Below are 18,573 nucleotides of genomic sequence, written 5' to 3' on the forward strand. Positions count from 1 at the left end.
GCACGTGGGAAGCGTGGCAAAGCTTCTGGACACAACGAGGAAAGTCGGTTGGAAGCTCCACGGGTGGGAGAAGCTGCAGAGGAAGGAGCAGGAGCTGTCGCTCCTCTCCAGGGCATTGTCACAGCCCAGCTCGGACTGTCCCAGCACAGCTCCTGATGCTCCTGGTGCACATGGACCTGCCCAGAGGGACACAGAGCTGTCCTGGGGCATCCCCAGGGCCACCGAGCCGCCCTGCTCTGCCACAGTCCCAGGGCACGGAGCCCAGCAGAGCCACGAACGCCTCTCAGGGGTTGGGCAGCTGGGCAGGTGAGCAAGGGGGGCACCTGGACAGGTGAGTAAGGTGGGTACCTGGGCAGGTGAGCAAGGGGGGTACCTGGGCAGGTGAGCAAGGTGGGTATCTGGGCAGGTGAGCAAGGGGGGCAGGTGAACAAGGTGAGCAAGGGGGGCACCTGGGCAGCTGAGCAAGGAGGACAGGTGAGCAAGGGGGATACCTGGGCAGGTGAGCAAGGGGGGGTACCTGGGCAGGTGAGTAAGGTGGGTACCTGGGCAGGTGAGCAAGGTGGGTACCTGGGCAGGTGAGCAAGGTGGGTATCTGGGCAGGTGAGCAAGGGGGGCAGGTGAACAAGGTGAGCAAGGGGGGCACCTGGGCAGCTGAGCAAGGAGGACAGGTGAGCAAGGGGGATACCTGGGCAGGTGAGCAAGGGGGGGTACCTGGGCAGGTGAGTAAGGTGGGTACCTGGGCAGGTGAGCAAGGTGGGTACCTGGGCAGGTGAGCAAGGTGGGTACCTGGGCAGGTGAGCAAGGGGGGGTACCTGGGCAGCTGAGCAAGGAGGACAGGTGAGCAAGGGGGGGTACCTGGGCAGGTGAGCAAGGGGGGCATCTGGGCAGGTGAGCAAGGGGGGCACCTGGGCAGGTGAGCAGGGGCCCCACGGCGATTTTGGGAGCTGCCCCCGTGCCCGGCCCAGCAGCGCCACCCAGGGGCTCCTCCGGGCACAGCTCGGGACATCTCGGCAGCGATTTAGGGACATTCCTGGGCAGAACCTGCCTCGTTTCCTCGGCCAGCCCCTCCCAGCTGCCTTTACCACCCTCCTCCCTCCGCCCCAGCTCCAACAGCGGCCCCAGCTGGGTAACAGCTCCAAGGAGGGCTCAGGACATTTACTGACCACGCTGGAACATAAAAATAACATCTTTAATAGCTTTTGAGTTGGCACAGATGGCATTGAACTCAGCACTGTTTATTACTAGACTATGAACCACACATGGAGCAGCGTGGGGAGGGCGGCTCCGACCCCACGGCGCTTCTAAACCACGGAGCTACAACAGGTTGGTGGTGGAGTTGACTCTTTTCATTTACATTCAGCTTTTAGAGTGAAACCAACATTGGGATTGAACCACAGCACACAGAGCAAAGCCTGGGGAGGATGTTCCTGCTGGCAGCCGAGCTCTCCTCCTCTTAGCAGACACAAAAGCCCAAAAATTTGCTGCAACACAGGACAACACGGGAGCTTCTGCTCACACCTGAAGGAAAGTTACTGCAGTGACAGTCCCATTTCCCTCTTCCAAGAGCAGGAAAAGATGTTAAGACACAGCCAAAAGCTCTCTCAGTGGCCAAATGATTTTTTTCAGGAACCCAGGATGCAGTGGGACAATAATATTTCATTTTCTGAAGCCTTTTCCCAAGGAAAGCTCCCTGCTGCCCCGAGCCAAGCACTGTTATCCTCACACAGGTGGAAAGGGAATGGCACAGGCACCAAGCCAGGAGGGACTCACCTTGGAAAGCAGCAGTAAGCTGGTGGCAGAGCAGAGGCCTGGCAGAAAACCCCCATTCTGACCAAAAAACAGCAGAACTACTGGGCAGGATGAAAATAATTCCCAACAACAGAGGAGGGGAAAGGAAGGGAAGGGGGAAAGCATTCCAGATCTGGGCAGCCATGGAGCCATGGGGAAAGTTAGTGTCAGCTTGGAAAGGACAAATTGAGCTGAAAAAACTCCCACACTAGTGATGTGCAGCCAAAACATCAGCCCATGAACTCCCAGTGGCAGCTGAGCTCCTGACAGTCCCCTGTGCCTGTCACTCACCCTCTGCCATGGCCATGGCCTCTCCTGTGTCACAGCACGGCCCCAGCCCAGCTCCTAACACCCCACGTGCAGAACTTGTGTTTGGGGACACATTTACAGGATTCTGCCAAGGTCATAACGTTTTCAATATTTAGTCCTCAGTGGAAACAAGCACCAGCACTGCTGCAGTGACACCCCCCTTGCTCAGCAGCAACTCCAGCCTGACAAACACTTGTTTGTCCAAGCCAGTTACCCCAAAGTCTCTGTCCTTGGTGACCCTGAGGAACCAAGACACCACAGCCACTTCCAAGCCTCAATTTCCTTGTCATCACTTGTTGGTTATAAAGATTTCCAGTTTCTAGGGGTACTCTATAATCACAATGGTTGAGGCATTTCTGCCTCTGTTCCGAGGAATTCCCTCTCACCATCAGGGTGCCGACACGGAGGGAGGTAAAATGCATAGTGAGGTCTCTCCTCTGGTGAGGCCACGAGTTTTCCCTTTAGTGCCCCTGCACTGTCACAGCCTCTGTCTGGCCTCCACTCCCAGCAGGGGCCTTGGCTTTGTTGGAATAATCCCGCTCTCCAAAAATAGTGCTCCCAATCCTGACGTTTGTAGATCCAACCTCAATCTGGAAGAGGAGAGGAGGAGGAGGTCAGGGCAGGGCTGCCACCACCCCATGGCCCAGCCCTGGCTCTCACAGGAGGGTTCCCCACAGACTCAGCACCCACAGCTGCACCAGGGGCTGGTTTGATCCCAGCCAAGGGCCAGGAGAGCTGCACTGGGATCTCCATCCAAGGGGAAGCCTCAGAGGCCTGTATGGGTGGCCCCTGGGCTGGAGTTTGGGGGGCAGGCACGTTTGTTCCCCCAGGGAGGGGGCAGGACACACTTACTGCGTGCTGGAAGTCTGTGGACATGCCCATGCTCAGCTCCACCTTGTCCACGGGCAGGTTCAGCTTCTCACACACCTCCTGCCGCAGGGACAGCAGCATCTGCAGGGCATGGGGGGACAGCAGAGGGTCACATCTGGACACAGCCATGCCAGCTCTGTGCCAGGATGCCACAGATTCTGATTCCTGCCTAGCCTTGAAGTCTCCTTCACACAGGACGAGCAATTCCCACACTCCCAACAGCACCTGGAGTTTTCCAGATTTACTGACAGAACACAGGAGGCTGAAACCTCACCTGGAGCAGGGCACAGCAACTGCTGCCCTGCCAAAATCCTGGCTGCAGCTTCAGAGGATGGGTGGGAGTAACACCCTGCAGAAAGGAGCCTCCCACATGCACTGACACTGGTACTCAGGGCTCTGCACTACCTGCACAAACTGTTCCTACATCCTGGCAGCCTCGGACTGCTTGGACTGGCACAGACAAACTGTAACAGGAAACCAGCCCACAGTGACATTTCCTCCAAGAAATCCTACCTGGAAGTCAGGATTGGGCCCCTTGCTGAGGTCATGCCCGACACTGCCGATGGTCATGAGCCCCACGAACTCCAGGCTGGGGCACTTGTTGATGACGTGCTCCACGGCAGCCGTGGTGTCCCCAGGGGAGAGCCCGTGCTTGCCTGCAAGAGCACAGGGACATCAGTGCCAGCTCTGCCAGGGAGATCACAGCACAGACCAGCCCAGCCCCTCCAGGCTCCTGCCAGGCCAGCAGGACAAACGTGCACAAGGCACAGAGAGCCACTCACTGTCCTCCCCGCTGGTGTTAACTTGCACCATGACCTTCAGCTTCTGGGGTGAGCCTTTCTTCTGCCATGAGCTGTTGACTCTGTCTGCCAGTTTCACAGAATCCACTGTTTCCAACATGAACAGGTTTGGGACAGCTGGGGAGAAAACACAGGCTGAGGGAATTCTGCTGGGACTGTCTGTACCTACAACAGGCATTTGTGAGTTCATGGCTCTTGTTTCAGAGGATCATGGAATATCCTGAGCTGGAAGGGATCCCCCAGGGATGACTGAGTCCAGCTCCTGTCCCTGCACAGATCCCATAACAACCCCACCCTGGGCATCCCTGGGAGTGGTGCCAAACCCTTCTGGAGCATTCCTGGGGAGCCTGGGCAGTGCCCAGCTCCGAGGGAAAACCTTTCCCTGAGACCCATCCTGAGCCTCCTGACACATCTGAACACTACAAGACACTGCCCACATAAACCCAAGCAGGATTTACCAATCAGCTTGTTGACATTGTTCTTCTGCAGGTGGCCAATAAAATGCCACTTGATGTCTGGACAAGATGACAGAATCTGAAAGCAGAGGGAACACTCAGGTTGGAACAACAATCCCCTCTTCCCCCACGCAAGACTTCAGCCTCAGTTTGCCCACAACCAAACACCAGACACCCAATTTCTTTGCTTGGTGACCCTGACAGACTCAGCCTGTGGTTGTGCTGAGGCTGAGCCTGGGGAGGGATGGGTTTTTGGCTGTCCATGGGAACAGTGAAGGCAAACCTCTTTTGCAACAGTCATAAAATGATGTTTTCACCAAACTGACTGTTAACCTTTTTTTTTCCAACAAGGATTGTGCTTCTCCTGAGCACAAAAAGCAAAGCACTGTGCAGACAGATCATGACTAAGGCAGATGTATTCCCAGACTCCTCTGGAGCCAGCAAGGCAGGAGGGGGAACGGGGCAGAGGCAGTGAGCCAAGAATAACCCAACATTTATCTGCAAAGATAAGGATCCAACCAAATCCCTAACAAACCCCAGGACTTTGACTGAACAGCTCTTAGGACACAGCTATACATGGTAAGAAAACACGAAGGGAACTGTGTGCTTACTCTGGAGTCTGATGCCTTTTCCAGCAGCTCCTGAACCTGGGGGAATGAAGGAGAATTTTGTTAAACCTACAGCAGGCAGAAGATTGGTGTTTTGGGGATGTGTGTTCTTGGGGCCAACCTGAGCCTCAAAAACGTGATGGGAGTGATGCTGTCACCCACAGAGCCACCCAAACGGGGCTGGCCCACGCCTCTGGGAGGAATTCCTTCATGGAAGGGTTGTTAAACATTGGAAGGGGCTGCCCAGGGGTTGGAGTCCCCATCCCTGGAGGTGTCCAATGAAGGTCTCAGGGTGTGGCACTCTGGGGACAAGGTGGGCATCGGGCACAGCTTGGACTCGATGACCTTGGAGGCCTTTTCCAACTGGAATGATTCTGGGATGCTGTGCCCTGCACAGGGCCCTTCCCAGCCCTGCTGACCCTTCACCCTGACTCACGTAGTTCTCCCCAAAGCTGCGCTGTCCATGGCTGTAGGCCTCCATCACCATCTCCGCTGGCTTGGTCTTGCTGACGGCCACGAGCCGCGGCTGCACGGCCGGGAGCCCCTGCGGGAGAGCGGGGTGAGCGGGGTGAGCTCCGGGCACCCCTGGTCCTGGGCATCCCCAGCCCTAGGCACCTCCAAGTCCGGGCACCCCCATCCCCAGTCCTGGGCACCCCCAGTCCTGGGCACCCACATCCCTGGGAACCCCGAGCTCCGGGCACCCCCGGTCCTGGGCATCCGCAGCTCTGGGCATCCCCATCCCTGGGCACCCCCAGTCCTGGGCATCCCCATCCCTGGGAACCCCCAGCTCCAGACACCCCCAGCTCCAGGCACCCCCAGCTCTGGGCACCCCCAGTCCTGGGCTCCCCCAACTCTGGGCACTCCCAGCCCTGGGCACCCCCAACTCTGGGCACCCCCAGCCCCGGGCACCCCCATCCCCAGCTCCAGGCACCCACAACTCTGGGTACCCCCAGTCCTGGGCACCCCGAGCTCTGGGCACCCCCAGCTCCAGCCCTGGGCATCCCCAGTTTTGGGCACCCCCATCCCCAGCTCCAGGCACCCCCAGCCCCGGGCATTCCTGGTCCTGGGCACCCCCAGCCCCATCCCTGTGCACCCCCAGCCCCGGGCATTCCTGGTCCTGGGCACCCCAGCCCCATCCCCGGGCACCCCATTCCCAGCTCTGCCCGCAGGGGTCCGGCCCTGCTCGGGTAGCACCGGCCCGGGCACGAGGCAGCACTGTCGCGACAGCGGGTCCTGGAGGCTCGGACAGCCAGATCCGTGCAGTGCCCGTGCCCGGGGCACTGCGGCTCTGTGCCCGCGGTGCCCAGTGATCCGTGCCCACGGTGCTGACCGGCCCGCGCGGTCACCGCTGACCTGTCCATACGGCGCGGGCCCGTCCCCATGGCGACGGAGGCCTGCGGCCCTAGCAGCCACCCCGCCCCGCGGGTCCCGCCGTGTCCCCCGTGTCCCCGTGCCGCCCTGACCTGCGGCCGCCGCGCCGCCGCTTGCTGCACCAGCTCGGTGACGGCGCGCAGCGCCGGGCCCAGCCCGTCCCCGGCGGCCATGCCCGCTCTCCACATCCCCCCCGCCGCCGCCACTTCCGCCACACACCCGCTCCGCCGCCGCCCCCGCCAATGGGAGCGCTGCGCGCGGCGCCGCCGGCCAATGGGAGCGCGGGGCGCGGCGCCGCCATCTTGGGAAGGTCGCGGCCGCCATGGCGGCCTCGGGGGGACAGCGGAGCCGGCCGGGGCTCCCCGCGTGTCCCCTCCCTGCGCTTTGGGGACAAACCCAAATCCTGCCGTGCCCCGAGCAGCAGGAGCGAGCGCCGCCACCCAGCCCGCCCCGCTCTTCTGTCCCCACCACCCTCACGCCCGCCCCCGACAATTGTGTTGTTATCCCTGCATGGAGCGGTCCCCACGGGTGAGAATTTCAATTATTGCGGGGACAGTGGCCGTGCTGCGGGGACAGCGGCGGTGCTGCGGGGACACGGCCGTGCTGCGGGCCCGGTGTGAGCTCCTGGCAGCGCTGCAGAGCCTCGCACAGCAGCTGCAGGGCCCCGACAATGCCCGGCTTTATGGAGCGGCTCCAGGGGAGCAATGGGAAAGCGCCGGCTGGAACACATTAACTCAAATATTTGTCCTAATGTGCAGAACTTCGCTGTCCCTCTGCACGCTCGGTGTTTACACAGCTGGGTAAAAGCACCCAGAAGGTTCCTGCCCTTTGTCTGGTAAAACACGACGAGGGTTTTCTGCGAATTTCACCCAAACCGAGGTGTTTGCTGCTCCGGGCTGGTTCCCGGTTTTTGCTCATTCCATGGCAAAGCAGGGGCTGACAGACCCGGGATGCCTTGGACACCTCGGACCCTTCCTCTCCCACCTTCCTCCTCCTCCTCCCTGCGAAGGGAGAACCCCAGAGCACCCCAGAGCTCCCCACTCCCAGCCCCGACGTTCCCTCTAAAAATCCCCCCCTCCAAATACATCTGCACGATACTAAAGCTCATTAAAAGTGGAAGATGCTAAAATTGAAGGCCATTTTATTGTCATAGCAAATACCAAAATAAAAAGGCTTTGAATTCAGTATATAAGATCAAAGACTGCACTGGCAGAGCATTTCCACGCCCCAGGTATCAGCAGTGCCACAAACCTCTGTTCCCCTTGCTACAGAGTGGGTTTAAAGTTCAGATCTTCATCTCAAGATTACAGAAACAAACTGCTGACAGACAGTTTAAACTGTTAAACAGATTTACATGGAGACATGGATCCACTCTGGAAAATTTAGGACATTTTACAGTGAAAAACCTGAATGAAGACATGACAACGGATTTTGGCTTGTGAACACTGATACACTCTCAGCTTTGCTTTTTTACTTTAGTACAGTTTAACTAAATTACATTAATACTTTAGCAATCAGGGTGTTAATTAAAAAAAAAATCATTAAGAGCTCTTATCTCTTGCTGTGAAATCACACATAAAAAAAACCTTTATAATACCACTTTGGCTTAGTTGGGTCCTTTCATTAGTGAAAAATACTTGTGTAAAAGGAGCTGTTAGCTGCTGAGGGGAACCTCGAGCACGAACATAGAACAATCTCAAACGAGCTCATCCTCACAGCTAAACTTCTGCTGTTCCCTGTTAAAATCTGCCTGCACAGACCTATTCATGAGTCAGGAATATCAGAGAGTCCCTGGGCCTGGAGTAGGTCTGGAGATGGGATTTCTTTTCGCTGCTGCTTTCCAAGAAATACAAAGAGGGTGAGACTTTTCTCCAGCAGAAACTGATGCTTAATTTCTATTTTGCATTTTTAAGCATCAACAGGGAAGAGAGAACTGCTGTAAAAACTCTGGAGCCAGCAGCTGGGATTCATCTGAGCTCTCTTAGAGGAACACAGGTTGATGGTTTGAACACTGAAGGGTGAGACCAGGGCTGCTGGGAGCAAGGATTTGGGCACAAATCTGTGAAAACACCAGGCTGGTCTCTGACAACGAGCACTGGCATCATCTCAGAAGAGGATGCTGGCTTCAAATTATACCAGCAATTAATCACCAGGTTTTGCTGCCAAATGCAGATGGAATAAGTAGGGGGGAAAAAAAATTCTCTCTAGGCCTGTACTTTTATCCTCAAATTTTGCATGTGTGGAACACAAAGCCCTGTTCCCTCCTTGAGTGTGGGATGTGAGGATGATCAGCTCTCTGGAGGGGAAGGTACATTCTGGTACATTGATCTGACAGAAAAAGGGCAGTCCATCTTTGGATAGCTCACAAGAGCTGCTTTTCTCTGCCCTGTGACCTTTCAGACCCTGGTTTGTCCTTGGCCAGTAGGAAATGCTCCTTCCACCAGGTCCATTCAGCCCCAGGCCCACAGGAGCTCAGTTTGCTCACTTCAGCTCACCTGAAATCCTTTTTCTAGCCAGACACTGTAAACTCTGAGATGCAGTTGCTCCCACAGAGCAGATAACTGAAAAACTGTCAGGTCACTCCAGCAGCTCCTCCCCAGCAAGGCCTTTTGTAAAGTCAGGGTCCCTGAGACAAGAATTCTTTCCTCCCTGGTTTTCTATGACAATTTCCATCATTTCACTGAAAATCCCACCCAGCCCACGCCCTCCCCCAGCAGCTGAACTGCTGGGAAAACTCTCCTGGTGCCCTACAAAAACATGACAAATGGAAAACAAAGCAGAGTTAGGACATAGAAAATGAAGAGCTTGGGTCACTCCCTGCGTGACGTGGTCTAAGGCTTTGATCCCCCTGGAGTGGGAACCTGCAGGATTCCAGCTGAGCCTCTGTCCCTCCTGCTCACCTCACCTGGGCTCAGCAGCCACCTGTAGTGTACAAAATCTAGCACCTTATTTGCAGAGGGGATTGAAATAAAGTATCGAATTTTCAATGAGAAAAAAAACCCCAAAACAAGTTGTAGCAGCAATTCCCCTCCCTCCAAAACCTCAACATTTCTTTACCTGCAACTGCTATGAACCACCTCGATCCCAAATTTGGTTCCCACCCAGCTGACAGCCCTGACAGCCTCTCCCAAATCCTTGGTCTGTGGGACCAAGAGCTGGGGAGGTGCAGCTACAGAACACACCTGGAGCTTAGAAATTACCAGAAAACCCACCCCATAAATACCAAAGTCCTTGTGTCTAATTGTCATACAAAAGATTGAAAGGATTAAATCTGATTCATCTCCTTCAGCACAGGAAAGGGGGAAAATGAAAAGGAATTTCCCAGTTCATGGTTTTTTTGATATAAAATGAATAGAAATCTTTCTTTTCAGTTGATGTTATGAAGTAGTTTTGTGTCCTCGCTGGCTCCTGCCCCGTCCTCCTCCTGGATTCCTTCTGCCAGTCCCTCTGCAGATTTGCTCTGGCTCCCTGCAGAGTCCATGAACATGTTGGGGATATCTTTGCCAAAGTAGATCTTGCTGTTGGCTGCGATTGCCTTGTACTTCATCAGCTGCAAGTACTCGGGGGTTAACTTGAGCTGTGGGAGAGAAAACCAGTCACAGCAGCTCGGGAAAAGGAAATTCCTGCCATGAGCACACAAGGAACATCCTTCCACGAGCCCAGCAGGCACAGCCAGCCCTGCACAGGGAAAACACAGAGCCAGGCTCTCCTTCAGCAGGGCTCAGTGCAGCTCTAAATCCAGGGAATGAAGGGAAAAGGGATGGGAGCAGCTGGGGAAACGCTCGACCCAAAGGGATGGAGATGCTCAAGAGCATCACTGCACCCCCTGCAATGAGAGCCACTGAGGAGGGAAATATCCCTGGCTCTTTTCCAGGGAGCAGATCCAAGGGTGTGTGAGCTCCTCTCACCTTCAGGATGATGACACTGAACAGAGGACAGAACAACTGGCACAAAAGTTGTGCACAAACACCCGGCCCTCTGCCCCTTCTCACCGCCCAGCACGGAACTGAAACTTCCTGCTGGGTGTCCTGGGAACTTTCAGGAACACACCTGGCAATTCTTCCCATGAAACTGTTCTGTTTCCAGGTTGGGTTTTTCATTGTTTTTACTTCTGCAGGCTCTTCCAGGGTGTCTGGGATCAGCTCCACTCGTTCCTTCCCTGCACTGTGGTTTGTTCTACCCCTGCTGTCACCCTGGAGATCTCCCTGCTCTGACTGCCTGCCAGCTTCAGACTGGAATGAAACCACATCTCTCATCACCAGTGTCACAGGGCAGCACTGGAAGTGACACTGCACAGAGAGCCACAGCCTGTGAGCACCTGGCAGAGCAGAGATTTCACACACCCTGACACTCATCTGTCCAGAGAACAAAATGAACTCGCACAGAAGGACCTCATTGTTGACTGGCTGTTTCAGATGAAAGCCTTGTTTTGTTTTTTGGCTTCAGCAATGATCTCTGCCTGCTCTTGTGCTGTGTTTCCCTACAGCCTGGTGCCCTGCTCTGAGGCAGCACAAAGGGAAGCACAGTACCTTGTTGGCTTCAGCCACCTTCATTGCAGTGTAACACTCAGCATCAGCTCTCGCCTTCTCTCGGGCAAGAAATGCAGCATCTGCAAACAAACACATGCTCTGAGCCACACTTTTATTTCCAGCCATGTTAGCACTGTGTGCAGCTGGGAACTCTTCAGACAGTGGCCAGTGCCACATCTGAACTGCACAGGGTACAAGGGAAGAGGGAACAGAATGGCAAACCCAGAAATGGGAGCTCAATTTACAGCTAAAGGGCTGCAGGACCAGAGCATTAAAAAGTAAATTGCATCTGCAACTGCAGAGCTCAAAGGACTTCACAAACATCAGGGTTTGATTATCCCCATCACGTGGGCTGAGCTCAGCCTTTCTTCTCGAGCCAGGACTGGCTCTGTGCTGAAACTGCTGTCCTGCAGACGTGGGATTTACCCTCAGCCTCTGCCCTGCATCAGGAACAGCCTGGGCAGCCCAGCAGACTCTCTGCAGATGAGCTCTGTGCCTGTGGATGATTCCCAATGGGATTGGGGATATGCACATGAAGGTTCTGGCATGCAGAGCAGGGGATTTTCACCTTTACAGGCTCTGCCCCTTGCACAGATGCTGGAGAGCTTTTCTCTGCTCTATCAACAATTGCTGCAAGGCTCTGCTGTGGATACTGCAATTCCTGACTCCTGGCACAGACATTTAAGGAAAGGAACACTTCCCCTTTCTGCACTGCCCTCCTGTGCCCCTCTGCACCCACCCAGTGACAGAGATGGTATCAGGCCAGCAGTTAAAGATAAAATGAGTGGAATCCTGCCCATCTCCTGCCATTCCTCCCAAGGCATGGAGCCACAATGGCAACATGGCAGTGTGGCTCTGAGAGCTGCATAAACCATTTGTTTACTTCTCCAGCAGGGAGCCTGTGAGTTGCTGCCTTAAAGATCCTGTAAACAGCTGCATGGTCTGGCCCACAGCTTCCTCTCTTGGCTAAAAGGAGAGGCTAGTCCCAGTCAGAGACACCAGGAAAAAAGCAGGAGGTGGGAATCCTCTGCCAGCCCAGACCCAGACTGAGGGCTGACACCTGCTGATAGAGTTATAAGAAATAAACCCCATTGTATTTCTGCAAAGAAATTCTTAATGAGGAGCTGCTGATCTGTAAAACTCTTAATTGGCTCCTCAGTGGCTTCTGCAAAGCTTGTCAGGGCCTCTAATGAATGTAAGGGGAAAAAAGGCCTTGCCATTCCTGAGCTGGAATTGCAGAGCCCTCTCCACACCCTGGAGCTTCTCTAACAAAGCATTGGCTCAGATGGCTGAGGGAACATCTCCTAAAATTCAAACCCCTGTAAAGAGCACCTTGAGAAAGGGAGTTTCAAGAAACACAGCCTGCAGAGAAATTCCTACTCCTGCCTCTGGTCAGGAACTTCACCCCTGTGAACTGAGCCTGGACTGAACACACTTCAGGAACTCCTTGGTGAACTGATTCAGCATTTCCTTACTGGAAAACTCCCCCCTCACCTTCAATCTCTGAAATTCGCTTCTCTGTTTCCTTTTCCATCACTTTCTGTCCATAAGTTATTTCAGCAACTTGTGCAATCTTTTCTGCCTCTGCAATGAAAACAAGAACACACCCACACTGTCATCACACGTCTTCCTAACACCAGAGGCAGCCTCACCCTGGAAAATCCTCACTCATCACCCACTCCAGGTGGAAATAAACAGTGGGAAGAATGTCCAGCCTGCAGAAAACAAAGCTGGAACCCACCTGAAAAACTCCTGAGGGAAAGATTCAGATCAAAGAAGGTCCCAGAGTGAACCAGGCGCATCCCTCCCTCCCTCCCTGGGGTCTCCTTGCTGCCTGTCCCCCCATTCCCTGTCCCAGCCTCACAAACCAATCAGGGCTTTCTTCCTCTCTGTCTCTGCCTCCTTCTCCACCACCTTCTGCTTCTGTGCTGCAATCAGCAGCTTTGTCTTCTCACTCTCCCTGGGGAGCAGGAAAAAAACCAGTTAAAACCAGGAGCTCACTGGTGAGGGACTCACACCACATCCCCAGAACGAGCTGCTGGCTCTTCCCTCCTTCCAGCAGTGCCCAGGGCAGGGGGGATCAGCAGTGTCAGGGCACAGAGCTTTTGCCTAAATCCAAGCATTCCTTCCTCCCCTCCACAGCAGGAAGATTTTTCAGTGAGCCCCTGCAGGCTGCCCTGGTGCTTTTCTCTCTTACTGCTTTTCACTTACATTAATGAGCTTTTAAAGTGTGAACATAAATAAAAACTCTGCTCCCAATCAGGTAAGAGATTGGAACTGAGTCTCTCTGAACACACCCTGCTGTATTCATGACAGCACACAGGAGGTACCACAAGCCCACAAGGTGACAGGCAGTGCTGGGGAAGCAGAAGGGATGAGAGGATCCTGTCCTGGCTGACAAAGTGCTGGCAGCAGGCTCAGGGCACTGCACAGGGATCAGCACGCCAAGTGCTGTCACAGAAAGTTATTTCAAAGCTTTGCAAGTCTTCAGCTTGTTGAATCAACACTTTCTCCATCCCAGTCAAACAAGAGGATTAGTGGTGAAATCCATCCCTCTGCCACTCAGGCACAGCTCTGGGAGGGCTCTGAACACAGGGACAGTGGTCAGGGGAAGGAGCCCCAGGGCAAATCATTGCTGTGCTCCAGGGGTCCAGGTGAGGGCCCAGCCAGTGCTCAGTGCTGCTTCTCCCCAAGGCTGAGGGCACCAGGAACCCCAGCCCTGAGTTAATCTGCCCCTGGGGATCCTGGGGGAACACACAGGCACTCACATGAGCTCGTAATTCCTCCGGATTGTTTCAGGGATGTTTGGCTTTGTCACTCGAACTGCCTGGAGAGAGACACACACAGGACAATGTGGGCCAGCAGCCAAGTGGCTCCTGAGCCTGCAGGGGACTGGGGGTGGCACTCAGGGCATCCTCTGCCACCAGAGCTGCACAAACTGTGACCAGGCCCAAAACCCACAGAGAAACAGCCCTGAATCCTGACAGGACAGAGATTGTAACCTGGGCAAACCAGCAGAAACTCAACACAGCAAAACTGTGAGGGGACAGGAAGGACACTGCTCCCACTCCTCAGGTTAAATAAATCTGTGTTGCAAAGCAATTTCCTAAATAGATCTAAGTTTCTTGTTTCCTTTTAGCCCTTTTCCCTCTTCACAATCTGCCCCTTCAACACCTCAATCAAATCCTGATTACCTGTATAATTAATCCAGGGGCCATCGTGGTTAGGTCTTGCTGCAAGGCCAGTTTCAGGTTTTCATCAATTTGATCTGGTTGGGGAAAAAAGAAAAGGGAATGAAACATCTCCCAAGGCAGTTTGCTGTCAGCACCCAGAGTGAGCTGGGATGGTTCACATTTCTTATTTCTGGAAAGCACAAATGGGAGTTGGAGAAGTGCTGGGCTGACCCTGAGGCAGCAACAACAGCCCCAACCCTTGGGACACACCACAGGAACGTGGCAGGCACGAAAGGAAAACCCTCCAGTTTCCCAAAACCTGCAGTTTGGAATCTTCCTGAGCCAGACACAGCATCTTTCCACCAAGGAATTGTGCTCTGACCCCCCTTCCCCAATGAACTCCCCCACTGGATCCTGAAGTGACGAGGTAAATCCTGACCTGCCCTTGTGCCAGCAGGACACAAATCAAATGGAAAGGCAGGAATGGGAATGGCAGCATGAGGTACTTTTAACAGGCTGCAAAAATCATCAGCAATGTCTCTTTGGCTCAAGGAGCCCAGAACTCCAGCGTAGCTGAGGATTTCAAAAGGAAACACAATCTAAAACCCTGCTCTGATGAAAGCTCCAAGGAGGGCAGAGCTTCCAGCTGGGGCCTGCTGGGAAGTGCAGAGGGAAAATCAAACTGTAACAGCCTTAGGAGGGATCACATCACACTCCTGAGTGTTTGCTTTGGTCCCAGTTTCCTATCTGGAACTCAGGCCCCTAATGAAGCCCAGCCAGGAGTTTGGGAAGCAGCTGGTATCAGTTCCCTGCACCTGCTGGTAGATGTGGGGGCAGTGAGGCCGCTCAAAGGGGCTGTGCCCCACTGCAGAGCCCGAGCCAGAGCCTGCCAGCTCGGACCAGGGGGTCCAGGGAGTTTGTACAAGTTCCTTCTGTGCAGAGCAGGAGCTTCCAGCCCATTTCAAGCAGCTGTCACCAGCAGCTGCCAACATCTGGAGCCTCCATGGGCCAGGAACCAGCAGGAACTGGGAACTGGGGATCCCAGGCCTGCAGGGTGGGAAGGGGGAGCCAGGCTCCTTGGAAAGCCCAGTCTGAACAGGGAACAGGAGTCTGCAAACACCCCCTGCCCTCCCAGGCACAAACCTGCCCTGCTGGGCCCCCCACCCATCCCCAGCAGCTCCATGCCCACAGCCAGCCCTGCTGACAGGCTGGGAGGATTTCCTGTCAGCCCTGAGCCAAACCAAACCACTCAGCACTGGCAGCCCCTGGGCCAGATCTGCCACCAAACCACAGCTTTTCCTCAGCCTCTCCTGCCATGTGCTGCCCTGGGATCCTGCTGGGAAGGGCAGCAGCTCCTGCCAGCACTCCTGGATTGTGGGCACAGCCCAAAGCTCCTCTGGCCAGCGAGTGCTTGCTCAGCCTCTCTGTGACAGCACAGAGCCACAGCCTGGCTCTTCCATCTGGATTAGACAATCCTGTGACTGATTCAGTCCATCACAGCTGCTGCACACACAGAGAATGCCACAGAATTCCTGCTCCTTCCCCACAGGGAGGCTAGGGGCAGGGCTGGGGTTGGAGTTTATGGTTACAACATACTGAAGCACTCAGCTCCAAAAGATAACAGGGATAAAGGATGGCAGCTGCTAAGAACCCCGACTCCAAGCAGAGCCAACACGGGATTGATGATAAAAGCCATCAGTTGGGGTTCTGCAGCAAGAGCCCACGGGGAGAACCCTCAGAAGCACCAGTGCCAGGGGCAGCTCACCAAAGAGCTCGATGTACACCTCCTGCAGCGTGTGCACGCTGCAGAACTGGTTCAGCTCGTGGTGGATCTTGTTGAAGATGAGAGCCTTGTCGTAGTCAGCCGTGTAGTTCTTGACGATGTCGTACACTGGGAGAGGAGAGAGCACAGGGATGGAGCAGGGAGGGAAGGGCAGCAGGGAAAGGAGCTGAGCACTCCCAGGGAAACCTGGGGGTCAGTCCCAGCACAGGGGCTGTGAAATCAGGGACCCCCCTCACCCTCAAACCCTCTGGGCAGGGCAGGTTTATTTACTGCTGACATTTTGTGGCACCTTCACCAATATCTGTGAACAAAAGGGTCTGAAACACCCCCAGGGCTCACAGCCCCTTGGCTCCCCCTGCACACTGTGACTCCAATCTCTGCTGCACAGAGCTCAGGGGGCTGGGATAACGCAGATGGTAAAAGCAAGGAACAATAAACACCCCAAATTCCCAGGATCAGGGGTGACACCCTGAACTCAGGGCTCTGCCAGGCGCTGTGGCACAGCTGTGGCACAGCTTGGCTCCCCAGCAAGCACAGCCACAGCCTCTGCACCTCCTGTCACTCAGCACAGGGGCCTGTCCGGGGCAGAACCCGTGACTCACCCGCGCTCTGGATGAGGAAATTCACCACCTCGATCCTGTCGAAATAAATCATCACTCCCCCACTGCAAAGGGAGAAACAGAAAATGATGTTTGAAATAAATCATCACTCCCCACTGCAAAGGGAGAAACAGAAAATGATCTTTGCTGGAGGCTGAGTGGCTCCGGGGCGGACTCTCCCCTCCCTGGGATGGGTGTGGGACCCAGCCCAGCCCGCTCAGCACCCAGCACATCCCGAGCCCCCCACCCTGTACTGGAGAGGCCCTGCAGAGCCTCCCAGTGCCCCCAGCTCGGGGGCTGCAGCAGAGTTCAGTCTCTGAAGAGCTCCCAGCTGGGATGAAGAGCTGGGGATGGAAGAACTGAACATCTCACCTGGTGCCACACGGGACATTCTTCACCTCGTCCGTCTGCAGCGTGGTCTGCAGGGGATTGAAGGAAAAGAGGCTTAAGAGAGGGATTTCCCCGGCACAAATCCTGCAGCCACGGCACCTTCCCCGGCAGGAGCTGCAACCCGCCTCGCCCGGGCTCAGCGGGCCCGTCCCGAGAGCCGCCGATCCCCGGTACCGCTGTCCTGTCCCCGGTACCGCTGTCCCCGGTACCGCTGTCCTGTCCCCGGTACCGCTGTCCTGTCCCCGGTACCGCAGTGCCCGGTACCGCTGTCCCCAGTTCCGCTGTCCTGTCCCCGGTACCGCTGTCCCCGGTACCGCTGTCCTGTCCCCGGTACCGCTGTCCCCGGTACCGCTGTCCCCGGTACCGCTGTCCTGTCCCCGGTACCGCAGTCCCCGGTACCGGGCCAGCCCCGCCCGGCCCCGTGTGACCCCCGGGACGCCCCGCTGCCCCCCGGGCCCGGGCCCAGCAGCACCTGCACTGACTTGTAGGACGTGATGAAAGGCAGCATGAGGTGGAAGCCCGGCCCGCTGGTGGAGGTCAGCAACGCGCCGCCGCTGCGGAGGAACGGGAGGGAGAGAGAGAGAGAGAGAGAGAGAGAGAGAGGGGGAACAGTGAGCAGCGGCCGCGGTGCCAGGGACCAGGCTCCCTCCCCGCGGGGGGACCCGGCCGGGCCCGTCTCACCGGTAGTAGACACCGATGTGCCCCTCATCGATCTTGTGCACGGCCGAGAGGAGCGCGGCGGCCGCGACGCCGAGGGCGAGAGCGGCGATGGCGCCGAGCTGGGCCATGCCCGGCACCGGCGGCGGCCCCGGGCGCGCCACTGTCGTCATCACCGCGCGACCGCGCCGCCGCCGCCAGGGGGCGATGCAGGAGCGGGGATGCGGCGCGGGAGGCCGCGAGTTCGAGACCACCCCCGCGGGGTTCGGGGGAGCCCAGATGAGAAATGTTAAATGTCGGAAGGGACAACGAGATTCATCGCATTGCACCCCCTGGCACGGGCTGGTTCCAACATTTTTCCACGTTTCCCACAGGAGATGCTGAGCTGGAACGGGCTCTCAGGGTCACCCAGCCCAGCTGCAGGCCCTGCGCGCACACCCCAACAATTCCACCGTGTCTATCACAGCTTATCCAAATCCTTCTGGAGTGCTCACCCCTAACATCCAATTCCCTCCTCTTTCAATTATTTTTATCAGCCACCAGATTTGTTTCTCCTCGCTGACCTTCCCCCCTCACGGACCCCCCTGTTCGCTGGCCGGGCCTTGTTTGGGCGATCGCAGGAAATGGGATTGGCCACAAAACCAGAATCATCCAGCTCTGTCATCCTGGAAAGGGCCTTAAAAACCACGTGAGAGATGTAGAAAACGTCAATAAAGGAGAATGATTTGATCTTTACTCGTGATAGATCTCTGAGGTTATATATAACAACCCTGGCAGGAGGGTTCAGCGCCATTTAGGAATAAGGAATGAAATATCCACGATATTTGTCAATCCAAATTTTACAGCTCTTAAATAAGCGCAAAAGGGCGCCAGAGATGAAAAACACCCTGTAGTTGGTGTTTTTTTAAAGGCGTTTGCCCAGATTTAAGGCCTTGATAAAATGTATTAAATCTTTAAAGGTTTTAATGAATCTAGTATGTGTTTCATAAATCACGAGCCTCTGCTCAGCCCCTCTCAGTTTAATAAGGGTAAACTAGGAAATTGCTCTGAGCTGGAGCAAAATGCGTCCATGGAATATTGAAAAGTAATAGGTTTTTAAATGTGGGGTGTTCTGGCTCGCAGGAGAGGCTTTGCTTCATAACTCCGGCACTATATCACTGCCCTGAGCGGGAAACCAGCTGTGGCCACGTGTTTAACAGCATCAAGATGTGAACCAGCACAAAGGTAAATATTATTTGTAA

General features: G+C 55.5%; 2 protein-coding genes across 2 annotated transcripts; both read right to left on the reverse strand.

Moving 5' to 3' along the window:
* Positions 1–1,170: 1,170 nt before the first annotated feature.
* On the reverse strand, positions 1,171–6,396 carry LOC117007935 (pyridoxal phosphate binding protein). The gene is made up of 8 exons (XM_033081411.1): positions 6,294–6,396; positions 5,267–5,374; positions 4,834–4,869; positions 4,226–4,301; positions 3,750–3,884; positions 3,481–3,623; positions 2,950–3,048; positions 1,171–2,687 (listed from the first exon to the last, which is right to left on the reverse strand). Exons 1-8 carry the CDS (start codon positions 6,387–6,389, stop codon positions 2,559–2,561), a joined length of 822 nt encoding a protein of 273 aa, XP_032937302.1. The 5' UTR covers positions 6,390–6,396; the 3' UTR covers positions 1,171–2,558.
* A 929-nt stretch (positions 6,397–7,325) lies between these two features.
* ERLIN2 (ER lipid raft associated 2) lies at positions 7,326–17,488 on the reverse strand. The gene is made up of 11 exons (XM_033081403.2): positions 17,357–17,488; positions 17,148–17,229; positions 16,658–16,704; positions 16,289–16,350; positions 15,669–15,794; positions 13,925–13,998; positions 13,499–13,557; positions 12,599–12,690; positions 12,225–12,314; positions 10,731–10,810; positions 7,326–9,778 (listed from the first exon to the last, which is right to left on the reverse strand). The coding sequence occupies exons 1-11, from the start codon at positions 17,461–17,463 to the stop codon at positions 9,569–9,571; spliced, it is 1,029 nt and encodes a 342-aa protein (XP_032937294.1). The 5' UTR covers positions 17,464–17,488; the 3' UTR covers positions 7,326–9,568.
* Between the last annotated feature and the right edge of the window lie 1,085 nt (positions 17,489–18,573).

Source organism: Catharus ustulatus, chromosome 27 (genome assembly GCF_009819885.2).
Source record: "Catharus ustulatus isolate bCatUst1 chromosome 27, bCatUst1.pri.v2, whole genome shotgun sequence".
Lineage (NCBI taxonomy): Eukaryota > Metazoa > Chordata > Aves > Passeriformes > Turdidae > Catharus > Catharus ustulatus.

Coding starts and splice junctions, on each gene's coding strand:
- LOC117007935 (XM_033081411.1), bottom strand. CDS start 6,389: ATGTGGAGAGCGGGCATGGCCGCCGGGGACGGGCTGGGCCCGGCGCTG. Junction 3,049..3,480: donor GGCCCAATCCTGACTTCCAG/GTAGGATTTCTT, acceptor CATGCCCTGCAG/ATGCTGCTGTCCCTGCGGCA. Junction 2,688..2,949: donor CCACAGACTTCCAGCACGCA/GTAAGTGTGTCC, acceptor CTCCTCTTCCAG/ATTGAGGTTGGATCTACAAA.
- ERLIN2 (XM_033081403.2), bottom strand. CDS start 17,463: ATGGCCCAGCTCGGCGCCATCGCCGCTCTCGCCCTCGGCGTCGCGGCC. Junction 13,558..13,924: donor CCCCTGGATTAATTATACAG/GTAATCAGGATT, acceptor GTCTCTCTCCAG/GCAGTTCGAGTGACAAAGCC. Junction 10,811..12,224: donor GCGAATTTCAGAGATTGAAG/GTGAGGGGGGAG, acceptor GTTTGTTTGCAG/ATGCTGCATTTCTTGCCCGA.